The 19,305-nt window shown below is 38.5% G+C and overlaps 1 protein-coding gene across 2 annotated transcripts in view; it reads right to left on the reverse strand.

Annotated features, from left to right (window-relative positions):
* NRXN1 (neurexin 1) overlaps nt 1-19,305 on the reverse strand; it is a 756,469-nt gene that overhangs the window by 617,954 nt on the left and 119,210 nt on the right. Inside the window, exons 7-9 of one of the 2 annotated variants that reach the window (XM_055540064.1) lie at nt 18,767-18,889; nt 4,652-5,033; nt 3,372-3,562 (exon numbers count right to left, since the gene is read on the reverse strand). In XM_055540064.1, the coding sequence (XP_055396039.1) occupies nt 3,372-3,562; nt 4,652-5,033; nt 18,767-18,889 (696 nt within the window). Of the gene's footprint in view, nt 1-3,371; nt 3,563-4,651; nt 5,034-18,766; nt 19,108-19,305 lie in introns of those variants that run through there. The other variant, XM_055540063.1, reaches the window with a different exon arrangement.

Consider the following 19,305-nt stretch of genomic DNA (forward strand, 5'->3'; position numbering starts at 1 on the left):
CAGACAGGTCTGAGCAACTAACACTTTCACTTTAAAAATACAGACACCTGGCCTTCCCTGTACATCATTCTCAAAAGATCATTGCTTCAGTCTGTCTGAGAAGGGTGCAGAAATATGAACCCCATGAACCCCACCACATAACTGATGTTTTTAATCAGGGAGACCTCACTCTGAGAGGAAATGAAGTATGTGGCAATGACCGTACACAGAGTGTAGACTAAAGCTGATCGTTTTCTTTTAATTCTATAAGGGCAAAAAAAGTACAAAATAAAATCATTATCTAAAGTCAGTCACCTTTCATTGTTCTTGCATTTAGAGTGGCTGAACCCTACATGACTAACTAGCGTGCCAAGGAAACAGTGCTGTTAAAAAGGAATGAAATTGGGTTATTTGTACTGATGTGGATGTACCTAGAGTCTGTCATTCAGAGTGAAATGAGTCAGAAAAAGAAAAACAAATATAGTATATTAACTCCTATATGTGGAATCTAGAAAAATAGTACAGATGAACCTATTTGCAGGGCAGGAATAGAGACGAAGATATAAAGAACCGATGTGTGGATGGAGGGCGAGTGAACTGGGAGATTGGGACTGATGAATGTGCTCAGCCACATGTAAAATAGATGGATGGTGGGAAGCCGTGGTATAGCAGAGAGCTCAGCTTGGTGTTCTGTTTTGACCCAGAGGAATGGCATGTGGGGTGGGGTGAGGGAGGTCAAAGAGGAAGGGGATATATGTATACATATAGCTGATTCACTTCATTGTACAGCACAAACTCAACACTGTAGAGCAACTAGACACCCCCCCCCCAAAAAAAAAAAATCAGAGTGAAGAGCGCCTGTGGATGTTCTCCTTGCTCATTGAGCCCTTCTAATTCCAGGGGGCATCCAGGTGGGAAGGAGAAACAATGTCTTGTTGCTCCTCCTTCAGGGTATCTCTGAGAACTTCCCTCCTCTAATACTCTACTTGGTGATACCTGATTACTTTCGGAGTCCTGATGTGGGTCTAGGGAATCCTGTTCTCTGCTCTGTAAATGTTCGCTTAGTGTCAGCCTTCTTGGAACAGAAAGCTCTTTGTGACAGGAACCCTACTGCCCTTTTCTCTGCCATGCTCTCCACATGGAGCACAAAACAAACACTTAGTTAATACCCCTCATCTGACCAGGGCCCCTGGCTGCACACACCAAAACGCCGGGCTTGCAGAAGCTGGGAGATGTCCACACCAGGACCACAGCTTCTCCCCAGGTTCCCTCTTGCTGGGGACATACAAGGCAAGGGGGCTTCGTGGGGTCATTGTTGCCATTGGATCACACATCCAACTGCGCGTCCACAGCTTTGCCTTTTAATGTTCAAGTTTTAATTTTAGAAACTTGCTTTTACTTTCTGGCACGCTCTGGTAAGTCTAAACACAAAGGAATTTCACAAGGTAAAGGGGGACATAATCATTAGTATAGAATCTCTTTGTCCACCTGAGAAATTTACCTCGAATGTAAATTGTGTTATTTTTTTAAACACAAAGGCACTCAGTCAGATGTCAAAAGTTAGCATCTTCATATTATATAAAATATTATTTTCAATTCATAGTTTTCATTTGTATTACAGATAAAGCCTTTCTTATATTCAGAATCAGGAAACACTCCATGCTTTAATAAAAATCAGCTCTGAGGGTTTCTTAGGTTTGTAAAAGTCCCTTCCACCACTAGAAAGAATTCCATATGATGTCATCCAATTCCCCTCACTCTGATTTTTTAAGGAACAATAGGCAAATATTTATTTCTCAGGAGACGGCGTCCTACTTGTCCCATAACATACCCACTGCCCGGCACGGCTTCTCACTTAGGTCTGAGCAGTTCTGCGCATGTCACAGACTTCAGCCGTGAACTGCCACTTTTCCAGCCATTTTAGCCTCCCACCTGGTGTTCGCAGTTTCTAGGGAAGCTCATTTATGCTTACCGAGGTCTCTTCCTACACAGACAGAACCCCCAGCACTGTCTGTCACAATCTCTCCCTTTTCCTTGACAATTACCACCTGAGCCTGCTGTGCAAAACGGGGGGCCCCCCACAAAATAGGGACGGAAAATGCCCTCTCTTCACTTCAGTCAGAGAGAAGAAACAGGGTTAGCCTGTAAAATAGCATTTCGTTTGAGCTGCATTTTACTTTTTGAGCTCACCTATTAGATTCGTGGGCATAAACAGGCTCTCTTTGAAGTTAACAAGAGGCTGACTCTGAGACAAGGGTTACAGCCATCACCACATACTTTATGTGTCGGACAAATAAAATACCGGGATTGTAAATATATTCTGCAATTGCAGAAAGTGAAATCCTTTTCTTCTTTCACCCTGCTTAGAAAGAATATTTTTTTCTCTAGAAAGATAGATTTTCTCTTTCCAGTTCCCCTATGTACTTGTCTTTCAAATCAAAGGGAAAGATCTTATCAATATAAATGAACAGCTCTTGCCAGGCAAACATGTGACCATGATGATTCCCACAGGGCTTTGGAATATATCAGGACAGAACAGAAGGAGCCATGGAGGGGACGTGTGTCAGAACTGAGGTTATGTTTTGGTCTGCTGAAGCAGTCGTTTTAACCCTGGGCAAGTCATTCAAAGCTCAAATTTCCTGAAATCATATTAAAGTGCTAATAACCACTTGTCCAATGTTTGCTATCATGGTAAATGAGACAGAATCTATGGATATGCTCTGAGTGAATCACAAAGTCCCATTAAAATAGACACTTCTGTTATTTTCTCCTATTACTGACAAGTTTTCCACGCATTTTGTCTTGCTCATTTGAGTAATCAAGTATCAATAAGGAAGGAAAAAAGTCTGTTAAGACTTTCTTAGCAGCTGGTGAAAGAATATTTGCATTGGTGTATGTGGGTTGGGCAGATTCATCATCAGAGACTCAGGGTACAAGCCAGCCTCAGACCCCTGCTGGTCAGAGGCTCCGTATGTACCTAGGAAATCTCACCAATAAAAAAACTAATAAGCTCTAGAAGAAACTCAGTAGGTATCTGGTTAACTTGACTCCAGATTGATTAAAAGCTGTTGGGACTAAAAGGTGTTGCAAACACCTACTTTTCTTTATAAATAACATGACTAAGAATACATTTTTCTCACTCTTTAAATTTTAATCATGCATGCATTCTTAGGTGTTGGATTTTTTGAGCTGCTATTAAAAATACATATGTTTCTGCCATATAAAAGGAGGAACAGACACTTGTGTGCTGTATTATTAACATCGTACTAGAGATGAAATTCTGGTCAGTCTTTGCAGAAGGCACACACACACACACGCCCCAAAGCCAAGGACGTGCCACATGTACACAGCCACGTGTGTTCCTGCCTGCTCCTCTGACTTTGCACACTTACTCTTAAGGTCCAAGTTCCTGGCTCCTGCCGTGATTTGCGTTGTGATTTTCGTGTCGATCTTTACAGTGTGGAGGTTGCTGGTGTCCCTTGATATCATCACGTTGTGCCACTGATTGTCATTAAGAGGTTTATTTGAGCTCCCTTTGATGAGGTTAGCACCATTTCCCAAATCAAACACGTAATGTAAGTACCTGGGAAAAAAGGGAAGGTGAGAAAGTGCCATCACTGTTTGAATTTTTTGATGGATTCACACTACATATTACAAATATGAAATCTCTTTTTCAGGTGGTTTTGTCTTTGCTAGAAATCACAAGAGTGAGTTGTACAGAAACATGTAGGAAACACTACTCAGTTTCAAGGAGGAGGATTCTTTATTGTCTTCAATACAGGAAACAGTGAACATACTTCTAAAATTGCGGTCCACATTCCACTTCATCACCGTGTAAAATAAATATCTATCACTACACACTCTCTGCTGTCACCACTTTCTCCATCCTCTGCCAACCACACTAAACTGGCAATCCTCAGCTTCTTTCACCTGGATTCATAGATCTTCCTAATTTCCCTGAACCTGTGCACGACCTTCCCTGACTCTCCTGAACCTCTACACAAGGCCATCTTAGGAAACTTCCTGGTGGTTTTCTGATAAATTTCTGTGTTCACTTGTATCCCCGCTGGTCATGTGCATCCAGGCACCTTGTAGTTGGTAGAATGCAAAGTGTACATGAGAGTATATATATGGACACCCCTGGTGGCTCAGTGGTAAAGAACCCGTCTACCAATGTAGGAGACTTGGATTTGATCCTTGGGTCAGGAAGATCCACTGAAGTGGAAGTTTCAAGATAATGTCATAAAAATCTTTTTAAATTCTTCAAGAAACTCTGACATAGAATTAAGCTTTAGTTAAATGGGATACTGTGGACTTGAAGTAATCTGATTGCATGCATTAGCTATTTAACTTAGCACAAATTAGCCGACAAGTGTGTAGAAATTCTTTTGTAGAATTACCATGCACATAGTAAAGAAGTGCACATGTGAAGAGTAAGAGTTATGTAATGCCTACAGTAAATTAAAACATTATTTTTACTTTATGTCTGGAAATTTAGGTATAAAGAACTGCACTGAATCCCTCTTAACTTTATAAGATACCTAAGAAGGGATTTAAACAAATGCTTTATTTGCAAACCACCTTCCTTCTTCTGCTAAATGTATAGTTATGGAAAATGAGGTTCATTTTCCCAAAGCTCTAATTATTTGTCATTGAACAGACCTACACTTACCCTTTAACTAACTCAACCACGATAAAGTCGTTTCCATCCCCACTGTTATACAGAATTAGTCCATCTAGGGATGTTGTCTTGAACTGGAAAAAAAGATGCATAGACGTGTAGGCTTGCAATGTAGCTAAGGCAACATAGCTTGATTTGGTCTTAAAGGTGACAGGGTCTGCTATGATGTTCCTGAAGCCAAACCTGGCGTTGAGCTCACAATAATCTATGTCGCCATTTTTGCACAAGTCAATGTATGCCATCCCATTAAATGTCAGGCTCTGCAGGTGTCCAATGAAGTTGGAGGGAACAGAAGACAGATACCGGCGTTCCGTGATGATTCCAGTCTCTATATTGTGGAACTCCAGCCTTGTATGATCCCCTGCCATTTGACCTAAAAGGGAAGATGGTCTATTACTATTTTCTGCATCTACAGGGCACTTTCAACTTTAAAAAACAAACAAAGAAATGACCTTACAGGGTGAGACTGAATCAGATAATATTAATAAAACTTTCTTAGCTCAAGTTTTAATCTCTGCTCCAAATTTTACATTCACTAAAGTTGTAGAATTTTTTACAGGTAGAAGAAAGAAGTGAAGAAAGGAAAGGATGATTGGTAGGAAGGAAGAAGAAAAAGGAAAAGGAAGGAAGGAAGAGGGAGAGGGTGGGAGGGCAAGAGAGGGGGAGAAGGATTAGGGGCAATGATTGTCCTGCATCATCCCAACAGAAAGTCATACATCCCAGCTCCACGGTGATGTGATGTTTGTCTTTATTGAGAATGTACTTCAAGAAAAACAAACAAACAAAAAAGGCAACAGTATATTGTCCAACAGCAACAGAAATATTGAAGACCTGCTGACTGTTCTTCCAATATGAACCATGAAAATGTGTTTGAAATCAAATATGTACTTTGCATCTTCTCTTTTTGGTGCTGAATACTTTCCAGTCTTTCCTAGACCTAGTCTCCTAGTCAAGCAGAATTTCTGTTATCTCTTCTGGACCTCTGCTATTTTCCTTGTACTTAGGTTTTGGATATCAAAATTGAGCACAACATACTGATTCAAGGCATGTTCAGTTTTTAGAATACCAGTAAAATTAGTCCACATTACCCCAAGGTATAATCTTAAACACCATAATGTGAAGCTTGGTTGCCAAGTTATTTAGTGATTCACTCTTCAATTCAACTCCATCCCTGTTCATCCCACCATCTTTCTGTACCAACCCCATTAAAAACTTACCTAGTCCTGTCTTTACCTCCAGAGTGATAACTACCTACCATCAAGGTTGAAATAAAATTAACAAAGATGTGAACTTGTTTTCTAAAGCACAGCATAAATTATTCTTATCATCACTAGTAATTTGTCCCCAGCATCTTGTTTTTGTCTAATTAAACTGTCATTCAGTTTCTTTAGAAACTCAAAAATGTCATTTAAATTGCAATCAAGTTCTTCCAGGTGTTAGCTTCACTATTCAATTTGGCATAATTGGAAAATGTATTGAGCTTACCCTATCCCATCATCCCTGATATTAATGAAAATATGAATTAGAACTGATCCCAGTCTCAGACCTGAGAAAAGACACTGAACCTTCTTCCCACATGTAACGAAGATTGAACATCACCCGTCCTGGGCCTCCTTCAGCCAGTTGGACAGATTTCCATTTCTTTCGTCAAGACAATAAAATACTAGGTGAGATTTGAAAAGAAATCTCTGTGATTAAATTATAAAAGGCATACTTTTTGTTGTGCAATAAAAATTGCTGGCATACTCAATTGATTTTGATACTAATAAACTCATTGGTATTAAAAACTCTCCCCCAAGTGGTACTTAGCTCTTCTTAATTCCTGCACCTCTTTGCTAGTCCTTGATCCTGACAACAGTTCCTATTGTCCCTTACTATGCTGTGGGTTTTTCTTTTTCAGTTATTAGTTTGTTCTGATTCCTTCTCTGCGAATGTGTTTTTTTTAAGACAAAAATTACCACTATAAATAGCTCTCTCTTCTCTCTCCTCCCCAAGATGCCTCTTTCTTGTCTATTCCATGCAAAAACGCAAGGGGAAAGAGCAAAATCTGATTCCTTGTTGGATCTGTTTCTTTTACTTCAACCTTTGCATTTTGTTGCTTTTGTAACTATAATTACTAAAAGGATGCTGTCTATTTATAGCTGTAAGCATACATAATGTCCTGCTTGGGGGGGACCTTGCCTCTCCACCTGAAGATCAAAGTGCCTTTGCTTGGCTCACAGGGAGACATTCTGACTCTGACACCTGTGAATGGCTGCAGTAAAGAGGATACTTAACACATCCCCTCCCCAAAGCTGGCCAAGCCAGGAAATATTTTGCAAGGATTTTGGCCTTTTTACTTTACTTAGGTACCTCTCTGTTCTGTGAAAGAACCTAGGAAACTGGCATTCAGACCCGACAAGACTCTAGGACACTAGTCTGCCACCATCTCCGATGTCTGGCTTTCTGAATAAAGTCGCTATTCCTTGCCTCGGCACCTTGTCTCCCGATTATTGGCCTATCATGTGGCAAGCAGATCAAGCTACAATTCGATAACAATAATACTATTAAATCCTTAGAAATTCTGGTTTCTCCTATGACCTCATTTTTTAAATTAATCAATTTATTTTAATTGGAGGCTAATTACTTTACAATATTGTAGTGGTTTTTACCATACAGTGACATGAATCAGCCACGGGTGTACCTGTGTTCCCCATCCTGAACACCCCCTCCCAACTCCCTCCCCATCCCATCACTCAGGGTCATCCCAGTGCACCAGCCCTGAGCACCCTGTCTCATGCATCAAACCCAGACTGGTGATCTATTTCACATATAGTAATATACATGTTTCAGTGCTATTCTCTCAAATCATCCCACCCTCACCTTCTCACACAGAATCCAGAAGACTGTTCTTTATCTCTGTGTCTCTTTTGCTGTCTCTCATATAGGTTCATCGTTACATCTTTCTAAATTCCATATATATGCATTAATATACTGTATTGGTGTTTCTCTTTCTGACTTACTTCACTCTGTATAATAGGCTCCAGTTTCAGCCACCTTATTAGAACTGATTCAAATACACTCTTTTTAATAGCTGAGTAATACTCCATTCTGTATATGTATCAAAGATTTCTTATCCATTCATCCACGGATGGACATCTAGGTTGCTTCCATGTCCTGGATATCATAAACAGTGCTGCGATGAACACTGGGGTACACGTGTCTCCTTTGATTCTGGTTTCCTTGGTGTGTATGCCCAGCAGCGGGATTGCTGGGTCGTATGGCAGTTCTAGTTCCAGTTTTTTAAGGAATCTCCACACAGTTCTCCATAGTGGCTGTACTAGTTTGCATTCCCACCAACAGTCCGCACCGTCTCCAGCATTTATTGTTTGTAGACTTTTGGATAGCAGCCATTCTGACTGGCGTGAGATGGTACCTCATTGTGATTTTGATTTGCATTTCTCTGATAATGAGTGATGTTGAGCATCTTTTCATGTGTTTGTTAGCCATCTGTATGTCTTCTTTGGAGAAATGTCTGTTTAGTTCTTTGGCCCATTTTTTTATTGGGTTGTTTATTTTTCTGGAATTAAGCTGAAGGAGCTGCTTGTATATTTTTGAGATTAATTCTTTGCCAGTTGGTTCATTTGCTATTATTTTCTCCCATTCTGAAGCAAGGTCTTTCTACCTTGCTTATAGTTTCCTTCATTGTGCAAAAGCTTTTATTTGTTTATTTTTGCTTATTGCTATTTGTTTATTTTTGCTTATTGCTATTTGTTTATTTTTGCTTTTATTCCCATTACTCTGGGAGGTGGATCATAGAGGATCCTGCTGTGATTTATGCCATGACACCATTTTTATCCCCTTCTTCAGTTTTATTCAGTGACCTTGATACTACTCTTTGTGGCACTACCTCTTTGGTATCAAATAAAATTATCCTTTAATCACTTTCAAATACAAATCTCTAGTGGTGCCAGTAACATTTAATTAATAAGCTATATAGAATCAAGAATCTGCAAAGGTAAAAAAAAATGACTTGGGCTTTTACATTTCCTTATATTGATTATTTTATCTTTTTCATTATATTAAAATCTAAGTCTTAACCTGGGGGACCTACCCAGATCCTGAAACTATCAAGTTTCTTTTTAAAAGCTATGTGAATGAGCCAACTGATAGTAAGGGAATATCCAAAAAAATATTTCTAATACTTGAAATTATATATGACTCTAAATTGTCCATTTATTGGCAGCTCTGAAAGACAAAAGTACATTGTTCAGCAGAACTGAGAAAGAAGTTCAGTGATAAAAATAACATGTAATGTCTGTTTTCTTTTCTCAAAGGAATAGAATATGTATGCAGACCATAAATAATAAAAAAGTAGTAAAACAGTATTGGAGCAACCATGGCCCAATTATAAGAAAAATCATTATGGCCCATGTTCAAAAGCCTATTCTTTCTTTAATAAGCATATATAAATCGCCTTGACAGTAATGGCAGATATACTTGCTCATGAAGGAGACTTAGCACCTAAAAGCCATTATCCACTAAGAAAACATTAATGGCTGCCTCTCAAAAATCCTTTATTTTTCAGAATTTATTCTAATGTTTAATCCTCAGTCAGCAATGTTGCCACCTCTAGTGCTGTATACATACATTGACTAAGGAAACATAAAGGACACTGAAGGAGAAACATTGGTAAGGCTCCACTCAAAGAACGCAGCATCTTTCCTAGACATTTAGTGGAAAGGAGAATTTGGAATTAGCAAAATGCTTCCGATCAAAGCATCTGGGGTATCCAGGTTGATGATAATCTCCATTAAGAGTCAAACTTCTGGCTTGTGTCGTTTGTGTACAAACCTCAATTTCTAAATCAAATCTTTTTACCAAAACAGATAGCAAGATCTACTATTTTATGTTGGGTCCTACTCTGAGTTGGGTTACATTTCTGCTGTAGAACAAAATGATCCACCACCCCTCACCCCAGCCTTAGATCAACTCATTGATTCACTAAAAGGTATTGAAAATTACTTAGAGTGGGCTATATGCATGAGTCAGGTGCTATTTTAGGCAAGTAAGAAATAATGTTGAAAGGACCAGACTTGGCTCCTATTTTCACAAAATTCATGGTCAACTGGGGGAAGGCAGACAAAACCAGGTAAGAAAATAATTAACTATATAATGATAAAACTGAGAAAAAATGCCAGGTATTTGATACATAGCAAATTGTGCTGGTAAATATGGAATAGGGGCAAGTGCTTGAGTAGATATTTAAGTTAAAATTGAAGGACTAAAAAAGGAAAAGCCACGTTAAAAACTGTAAGATAGGAATGGAAAGGTGGATTCCAGAAAGGAGAAACAGATCAACAGAGGCACTTGGGAGAGAAAGAGCCAGGGAGTGTGGCTGTAGAGGCATAAGTAGGTGGGGTTAGTGCTCAGATGAGATCGGAAGAGGAAGAGGTCAGATATCACAGTGTCTCTTGATTATATTAGGAGCTACTGAAGGGTTTTAGGCAGACATAAGCCATGAAACTGTGTATGTATGTGTATTTAATCTTTCTAATGTGGATATTTATTTTTTGGGGGGCTCCAAAATCACTGCAGATGGTGACTGCAGACTATGAAATTAAAAGATGCTTACTCCTTGGAAGAAAAGTTATGACCAACCTAGATAGCATATTGAAAAGCAGAGACATTACTTTGCCAATAAAGGTCCATCTATGGGTTTTCCAGTGGTCATGTATGGATGTGAGAGTTGGACTGTGAAGAAAGCTGAGTGCTGAAGAATTGATGCTTTTGAACTGTGGTGTTGGAGAAGACTCTTGAGAGTCCCTTGGACTGCAAGGAGATCCAACCAGTCCATTCTGAAGGAGATCAGCCCTGGGATTTCTTTGGAAGGACTGATGCTAAAGCTGAAACTCCAGTACTTTGGCCACCTCATGCGAAGAGTTGACTCATTGGAAAAGACTCTGATGCTGGGAGGGATTGGGGACAGGAGGAGAAGGGGATGACAGAGGATGAGATGGCTGGATGGCATCACTGACTCGATGGACATGAGTCTGAGTGAACTCCGGGAGTTGGTGATGGACAGGGAGGCCTGGCGTGCTGCGATTCATGGGGTTGCAAAGAGTTGGACATGACTGAGTGACTGAACCGAACTGAACTGAATGTGGATATAATAGACTGGAGACAATTTGAAGTAGACTGTTTATGTTAGAAATAGAAAACCATGGATAAAATTAGATAATTTTGCCGATATAATTTCAGGATTTACTAATAATGTATAGAATGCTGGAGAAGAGGGATACAATAATGATGACTTCTTCCAGGCTTGGGTAACTGGATATGCGGTGAATAGAGTTCAATGTAGGACATATACACTAACATATACACACATACAAAACACACAATTCCAGATTATTTTTTTGACAGTCTAGGTGATAAATTGAAATCCCAAAACTCCCTACATTGGGATACCAAATAGTGTATAGGACACTTTCTCATCTGAGTCCTGGGGAATCTCTCTTTTCTGGGGTTTCTTTGCTGGCAACTGCTTATCATCATGAGCCTCAGTGTGGTCAGACATTCCCAAGAATGGCCTAAGTATGTACTGTATTGTTTTCAACTTGACTTAACAGTATATAAAACTCTGATTTAAAGATGTAATCAAAATATAGGACTTTGCATGAAGAGTCTCCAGTGATTTCTTTTATTTATTTATTTGTTTTCTTATTCAGTGATTTCTGAACTTGCTGTCAAATTTAGTAAGAAATTGCCATTGCTTTTCTGATGCATGGCCAGTTTCATGTGGCCATTACAATGTCTGAAAAAAATTCCATTCCAAACTGAAGGCTTAATGGCAAAGTTCCACTGCATCTTTGAAAACCTTTCTATGTCATATAACTCAAGGCTGACTTTTTATTGTTATGAATTGTTGACTTTCATGATATCTTTGGCAAAACATAATTTCCCAAATATGAATCACCCAGATGAAAACTCATCAAGGTAAATTACTGTGAAAAACAAAAAACAAAACATTGTCTTGAGCTCTGAGCAGCAAGATGCTGGGAGCTGGGGGAAGGAAAGTGCTGGAGTGAAGTACTGGGAGAGTTGCATAATTTGGGTAAATTATCAATGCTTATTTGGCTTATATGCCCATTCATCTTTTAACTCTGAAAAAGAACAAGTTGGTTTTCACAACTGAAAAAATGTTCAACTCCCACAGAACAGAAAGAAGATAGAATATAATTTCTGCTCTAAGGCCTTGGCAGTTTTGAGAAAGAGTAAATAGCAGGCTAATTTACTGAAATGCTAGTCTATATTTTGTTCTTCCTTCAGTTCTAAGAAACTAGCCTAGTTCCTTTTAGCACTTTGCTTCAAAGGCTTTTTTTTTATTGGCAAAAAGTGGAAGACAACTTTCTGGAAAACAGTGCTTTTCCAATCTTTTGTGAAGGCATACTTTGCAAGATGTTCAACAAAGGAAAAAGAAATGAACAGAATGCCTTTATGGTCTAAACTAGATTTACCACTGACTGGGAGAAAGATGAACATCGGTGGAATTTAGCAGTACTGAGCACCAACATCCTGTCATCTGATAAGATTCAGGGGTTCAGAGAGAATTACTGAGGTCAATATAGGAGGACTGAACCATAGTTCATAGGCTGCAAGAATCAGCAAAGACTCTTTGCCCCACTTAGGACAGGAACAATAGGGTTCTTATAATTTAAAGGACAAACTGGGAGAACTGTCTTTTTGGTGGGAATCAGTGAAGACAGAAGCCAACAGGAGCTTCTGCGTGATTCAGGGTGGGTGGGAGTAGGGGCCACATGACTATGATTAAATATTCTGTAAACCCAGAAGAAAGGCCCAAGGTCTCACTTAAATTGATATTAAAGCCATTAATAAATGTGTCATTTCTTGCACACCGGAGTTGGTGGACTCAGACTTATAATTTTATTAATACATGCTGGGGGGAAAAAAAAAATCTCTGAAACAAATGTGTCTTCTGTCCAAAGCTGGAAATCTCAAAAGGGAGTCTTTTTTCTTTCAGATCATGAGTGAAACTTTGCCAATGGCCTATGAATTCCTAATGAAGTTGTAGGTGCCAGAGTTTCCCAAAATTAATCAGCCAAGGAGACACAGGTTACTTTACCACGAAGAAACAGGCCATGCCCAGGAGCAGAAGAGTGGAAACATGTTATATTAGCTTACAAATCATGTCCCTGGAAGCAACCTAGATGTCCATCAGCAGATGAATGGATGAGAAAGCTGTGGTACATATACACAATGGAGTATTACTCAGCCATTAAAAAGAATACATTTGAATCAGTTCTAATGAGGTGGATGAAAATGGAGCCTATTATACAGAGTGAAGTAAGCCAGAAAGAAAAACATCAATACAGTATACTAACGCATATATATGGAATTTAGAAAGATGGTAACAATAACCCTGTATACAAGACAGCAAAAGAGACACTGTTGTATAGAACAGTCTTTTGGACTCTGTGGGAGAGGGAGAGGGTGGGATGATTTGGGAGAATGGCATTGAAACATGTATAATATCATATACGAAACGAGTCGCCAGTCCAGGTTCAATGCAGGATACTGGATGCTTGGGGCTGGTGCACTGGGATGACCCAGAGGGATGGTATGGGGATGGAGGAGGGAGGAGGGTTCAGGATGGGGAACACATGTATACCTGTGGCGGATTCATTTTGATATATGGCAAAACCAACACAATATTGTAAAGTTAAAAAATAAAATAAAATTTAAAAAAAAAGAAGAAGAAAATAAAAAAAAAAGAAAAAAGAAATCATGTCCCAACAGTATCAATTCTGAGTACTCCTTTCAATCTATCATTTATTTGTTCCTATTTCTATAAGCAAACTACACCCATATAGGTATCTATTCACTCTGCTTCCTAACATTATGTTCACTGCTGCTGCTGCTGCTGCTAAGTCGCTTCAGTCATGTTCGACTTTGTGTGACCCCATAGACGGCAGCGCACCAGGCTCCCCCGTCCCTGGGATTCTCCAGGCAAGAACACTGGAGTGGGTTGCCATTTCCTTCTGCAATGCATGAAAGTGAAAAGGGAAAGTGAAGTCGCTCAGTCGTGTCCAACTCTTAGCGACCCCATGGACTGCAGCCTACCAGGCTCCTCTGTCCATGGGATTTTCCAGGCAAGAGTACTGGAGTGAGATGCCATTGGCTTCTCCAGTGGTATATAAATATAAATACATGGCAGTAAACAAAGAAATGATGTATTGACTAGAAGTTGAAGAAGTCAACTCACTAATGTAGAATATAATTATTCATTTAGGAGTTTGGTAGGAATCTATGCAACTGAAAAGATGTATCTTAAATTTTAATGAAAATTAGCTGGTGATTAATTTAGGGAACATTTCTGGAGTTTCCTGCTTTGATATAATTTTCATACTCTATTCATCACTTCCTAATGCAAAATAGTTGCACTGATTTAAAAAGGCTAATGTTCTACACACAAGTGTTATTGAATACATAAGAATGGGAGGGAATAAACATAACTGAAATCCATAAGATTAATTGTATTTCAAATGAATAATATAACTACACTCAAGGAAAAGAAAGGAAGAAAAGAAGAAACAAACTAATCAAAGTTATTTGCAAATAGTATTTGACTATATACATTAAATCTTAGGCAGTAAGATATAAAAAGAATCACAAATTAATCCTGAATTGCTTTTAGTCAGGTTATTACTTGTGGGATGGACAATGTAAAGCAATTCTGAAACTATCATAGATGTGCTACTGGATTGAGCAAATGGGAAAATGACATCACTGGGAGCCAAGGTTCCAGGTTGGAAGAAGAGATATGAAAACATGAAATGGGGGAAGAAACAATGCTGTAGAAATGGTCGTGCTAGTGTGAACTCATGTTTTCTAAAATATATGTATATGTATATTTGTGTGAACATGTAATTTATATGTATGTATGTGTGTGTGTATATATATATATTTATGTGGAGAGGCATATTAAAGCAAATACACATACACACATATGTTCACTGCTGTTAAGTGGCTTCAGTTGTGTCTGACTCTGTGCAACCCCATAGACGGCAGCCCATAAGGCTCCCTAGTCCCTGGGATTCTCCGGGCAAGAACAATGGAGTGGGTTGCCATTTCCTTCTCCATTATATGTATGTGTGTGTGTGTGTGTGTGTGTGTGTATTTATGTGGAGAGGCATATTAAAGCAAATACATATATATATATATATATATATATATATATATATATATAAACACACACACACTTTTGGGCTTCCTTAGTGGCTCAGCAGTACAGAATTTGCCTGCCAATGCAAGAGATGAGGATTGGATCCCTGCGTCAGGAAGATCCCCTGGAGAAGGAAATGGCAACCCACTCCAGTATTCTTGCTTGGAAATTCCATGGACAGAGGAGCCTGGTGGGCTACAGTCCATGGGGTCACAAAAGAGTTGGGAATGATTTAGCAACTAAACTCAACAGCTATATATATTCAGGTATATGTATTTATACTTGAGTGTATTTACCATCTTAGCCTCCAGAAAAGGTTGCAAAGCAGTGCTGAGCAAACCAATACCAACCACCTACACCTAACTCGCCACTAAATAGAAAGTAAATGTCTCAGTCTGGGCCTGGGGCATGGTAGTAAAAGTTGTGCCTGAAATATTCTGTTTTGCAAAAAAAGTGAGGAAAAAAAATCTGAGGTGAAGGCATGTTACAAGATCACAGAGACCAACTTCATGGGACTCACACTGGCCCAAATAGGGACATTTTAAGCACCAAAATAATTAAGTAATTATAACTATTTGAAAATTCAGAAACTTGTAGGTCCATACCAATAAGGAAGGAAGGAAAGAAAGGAAGAAGGGAAGGAAGGAGATAAGCAGGAAGATGGGGAGAGAAGGAAGAAAAGAAAAGGAAAGAAAAAAGAAAGAAGGGATAACTCTTGTACACAGTAGAATGCTAAGTATTGACTCTAAATGTGGAAAGAGTAATGGGGTTTGAAAATAATCATTTATAACTACTGTGTTAAAGACTGGATCAGGAAAAATCTTCAGTAGGTGATAATCTGGGGCAAATATTTGAGGAAGATATTGCGATATTTTCATTGTCTTAATATGTCTCTCCACAGACAGTTTACTAGTTGTAAGGGAGTAAAACATATTAATCATACAATGGAGAAACTGGGCAACATATTGGCCAAGTTTTAAAATCAGGAGTCAAGGATATGGATATTGTTTGTCTCCAGACAGGATACTTTAAGAAGATCACACAATCATCAATGTGGTATTTCATCCAAGAATGTTAAAACCTGAATTCAATCATGATGAAACATCAGATAAGCCCAAAGAATGACTGTATGTGGATAAAAGATCAGAGGACTATATATCTTTTTAATTTGTCAATGTAATCAAAGACAAAGAAAGTCTATGGCAATGTTTTCAATTAAAGGAGACTAAAGAGATATGAGCACTAAATGCATTTAGTGTATGCTCTGCTAGAGGTGAAAATGCTATAAAAGACAGCATTGGGTTAATTGACAAAAGGGGAATATGGGTGAGAGGACAGATGAAATATATTGCGTCAATGCCAAATCTACTGATGTTAGTAGCTCTTTGTTCTGTAAAGGGATGTTTGTATCTTTAGAAAATGTGCACTGAAGTATAATATTTACAGTGAAGGGCTATTAAGTATGTAACTTATTCTCACTTGGCTAAGAAAAAAAGAGTGAAAATGTCAAAGCAAATGGGACAACATGCTCACAATAGTAAAAGTGTATCACTGTCATTTTACTTTTGAAATTTTTTATAAATTTGAAACTATTTCTAAACAAAACTTTTAAAAAATGTGTTGCCCCAGTCTTTTATTTCTATACCTTCTTCAGCCACTGTAGTTTAGGACTTCACTGCTTTACATTCTGAAGCATTTAGCACATTGCACAGAATTCATATTGCTCAAAACATATTCTCAACTTATTTTCCAGCTTAAATGCAGTGACTTCCCAACTGCCTGAAAACCCATGAAATATCAACTCCTTCATTTGGAGCACTGACCTATTGGCATCCAAGGCCGTTCTAGCCATGTCAGCTGTCCTGTGGTTACATGAAACAAAACAAACCTTCTCTGCTGCCTGAACACTAGTCTGTCTAGCCTCGTCCAAGCCATTCTACCCTTCCCCGCATAATCTTATCTGTATTATCCTTTCTTTACAGCCTTCAAATATTATTGATTGCCTTAGCTATTCCTGAAATCTTTAAGCTCTTCTGAACCTCAAGAACATGAATTGTTTACTCAACCTTTTAGTACATCATATACTATCCCAGAGGATAAGTGTGATTTTGATATGTTTTTTATATATATATATATATATATATATATATAAAATCTTCATAAAATCATGCTATATCTGAGAAAGTACTCATCATAGTCATATATATACAAGGATATTAATAAATATAAATAAATGAACCATGAGTTAAAAGCAAACAATTTTTTTTTAAGTTAACAAACACAATTAAAAAAAAAAACACCTAGGCTCTCTCTCAGTTCTGGTAACAATGGCATTTCAAAGTAACATGTCATTTTACCTCTTTGAATCTCAGCTTCCTCATCTATAAAATGAGAATGCATCTACCCTATCAATGTCATAGGGCTGTATGAGATTTGAGACAAACCTAAGGGACTACAGAATGTTCTACTGTGACCTTCACATGTCCTTGTCTCTGGCAGTTATTTCTTCCCAACCTCTTATACATGATCTCAGATCCTAATTTCTGCCCCTTTTGATAAAACCCAGACTGTCCAAACAATAGATGCTAATCTACATAACCAATTTACACCTCTTCCAAGAACTGCCTTTACCAAAACTAGCTGAACTTCAGCTGACACTCCTGCCAAAGCCCTATAAAAATTCTGCCTCCCTTCCCCGAGTTCACACAGTTTCTTTAGAGACTTATGTTTGGCAATTTTCTTATGCTAATAAGTCCCTGGTTGATTTTCTTCCTGGGAGAATAAAATGGCATAACATAGCAGTGCTTTTTAAATGCCAATCCATGGGCCAGCTGCATTAGAGTTCTTTGGAGAGATTTTAAGAAATAATAATAATGGGCTCCTCTCACACTTTCTGTGGTGTATGGTCAGGAAATGATCTTTTTAAAGCTCTTCAGATGATTCTGAAACAAAGTAAGTTTGCTCCCACATGAAGACAAAAGTTTTGCAAAGCCATAAAGGGCTAACGAAATACAAGACAAAAGAGATCTATCGGTTGGTAGTTTGCTTCGTCTGAACTGAGGAATGATTCTCTTAGAAGTTAAAATCTCATACACATTATTTCTTCATTGATATAACCACCCGATCTCTGAGAATGGAAACCCCCTTGAGACTGAATGTAGAACAGACACTTCAGTGCTGCACAAGGACCATCTTGCATCTTGCACTAAAATAATTAACAGGGAGATGTTCTCTTAAAAAACAGGGAGCTAATATCCCAGCGGGTCATATGCTTGAAGTTATTTTCAGCAGAGAATAAAGGTGAGCCAATTCCTCTTTCATTTGGTTTCCCTCTGTCTCTGGCGTGGGCCTTTATATTCCTCGCCTCAGTCAGAAATCCATAAATCAGGGACTGAACTTGACATTCTTAACATTAGAGCTTAACCAACAGAGCTAAATGGCCAAAACTGATCTATCATAGCTTAAAATAAAAAGCAGTTCACCTGACAGAATGCCAGCGTATCTATCAATGTATCCAGAAGCTAGAAAGTATAACGTGCTGCTGTTCATCGCCTAAATATATAAGGAAGAAACTGAACAGGAAGTGGCCTCCAAACAATAACTTCAATATTTTATGAAGCCCTGAGATATTTATCAAAGAATAAAATTAAAATCTAACTTCTTGAATTATTAAATCGAAAGGAACATGACAAAAAATTGTTGCTCATTTGAGAGAAAAGAAAACAACATACAGCTTATTAAATTTAATTGCTGCTGGAAGAATTTGAATAAGAAATGAACTGCGTCTATTAGCTTCAGGTTATTCATTTGGTTTTCAAGGTCACCTGCAAGAAATAGGAAAGTCTAAAGCTTCAGCAAAGGCAAGGGTGATAGGGCTTTACCTGTCATGGCCTGTTGGTCATCCACCGTTAACTTTAAACTTTTTCCTCGGCGAACCACACGCACTGTGTGCCATTCGTTATCATTGAGGTTATAGCCAGCAAAAAGGGTCTCGGGACCTTTGCCTGTAGAATATGCCAAACAGTCATTATGGACACTCAGAATCAGTCGAGCAAATGAACCTCACAGAGAGTGAGAGAAAGAGACAAAGAAAGGGGGGAAGCAAGGGAGAGGGAGGAGAGAGAAAGGAATGAAAGAAAGAGGAGAGAAAAAGACAGAGGGAGGAGAGACTGGCTGGATCAATTCTCAAGCCCATTAGAGTCACAGCAAGCAAGGAAAATTACCAGTTAATAGATATTCAGGTGTAACAGTTTAAGAAGAATCTTTAACATTATGCATCAATCAAAGACAAACAAATGCACCTGTTGTCATAAATAGGCACACTCAACACAGCAATGCTCCCAAATTTGCACAAACTTTTCCCTCTCTCAGAAATTTTCTTCTTTTGCACTATCTCTTTTTTCCTTTTTTTTTTCGGCTA

The sequence above is a fragment of the Bubalus kerabau genome, chromosome 11 (genome assembly GCF_029407905.1).
Source record: "Bubalus kerabau isolate K-KA32 ecotype Philippines breed swamp buffalo chromosome 11, PCC_UOA_SB_1v2, whole genome shotgun sequence".
NCBI lineage: Eukaryota > Metazoa > Chordata > Mammalia > Artiodactyla > Bovidae > Bubalus > Bubalus kerabau.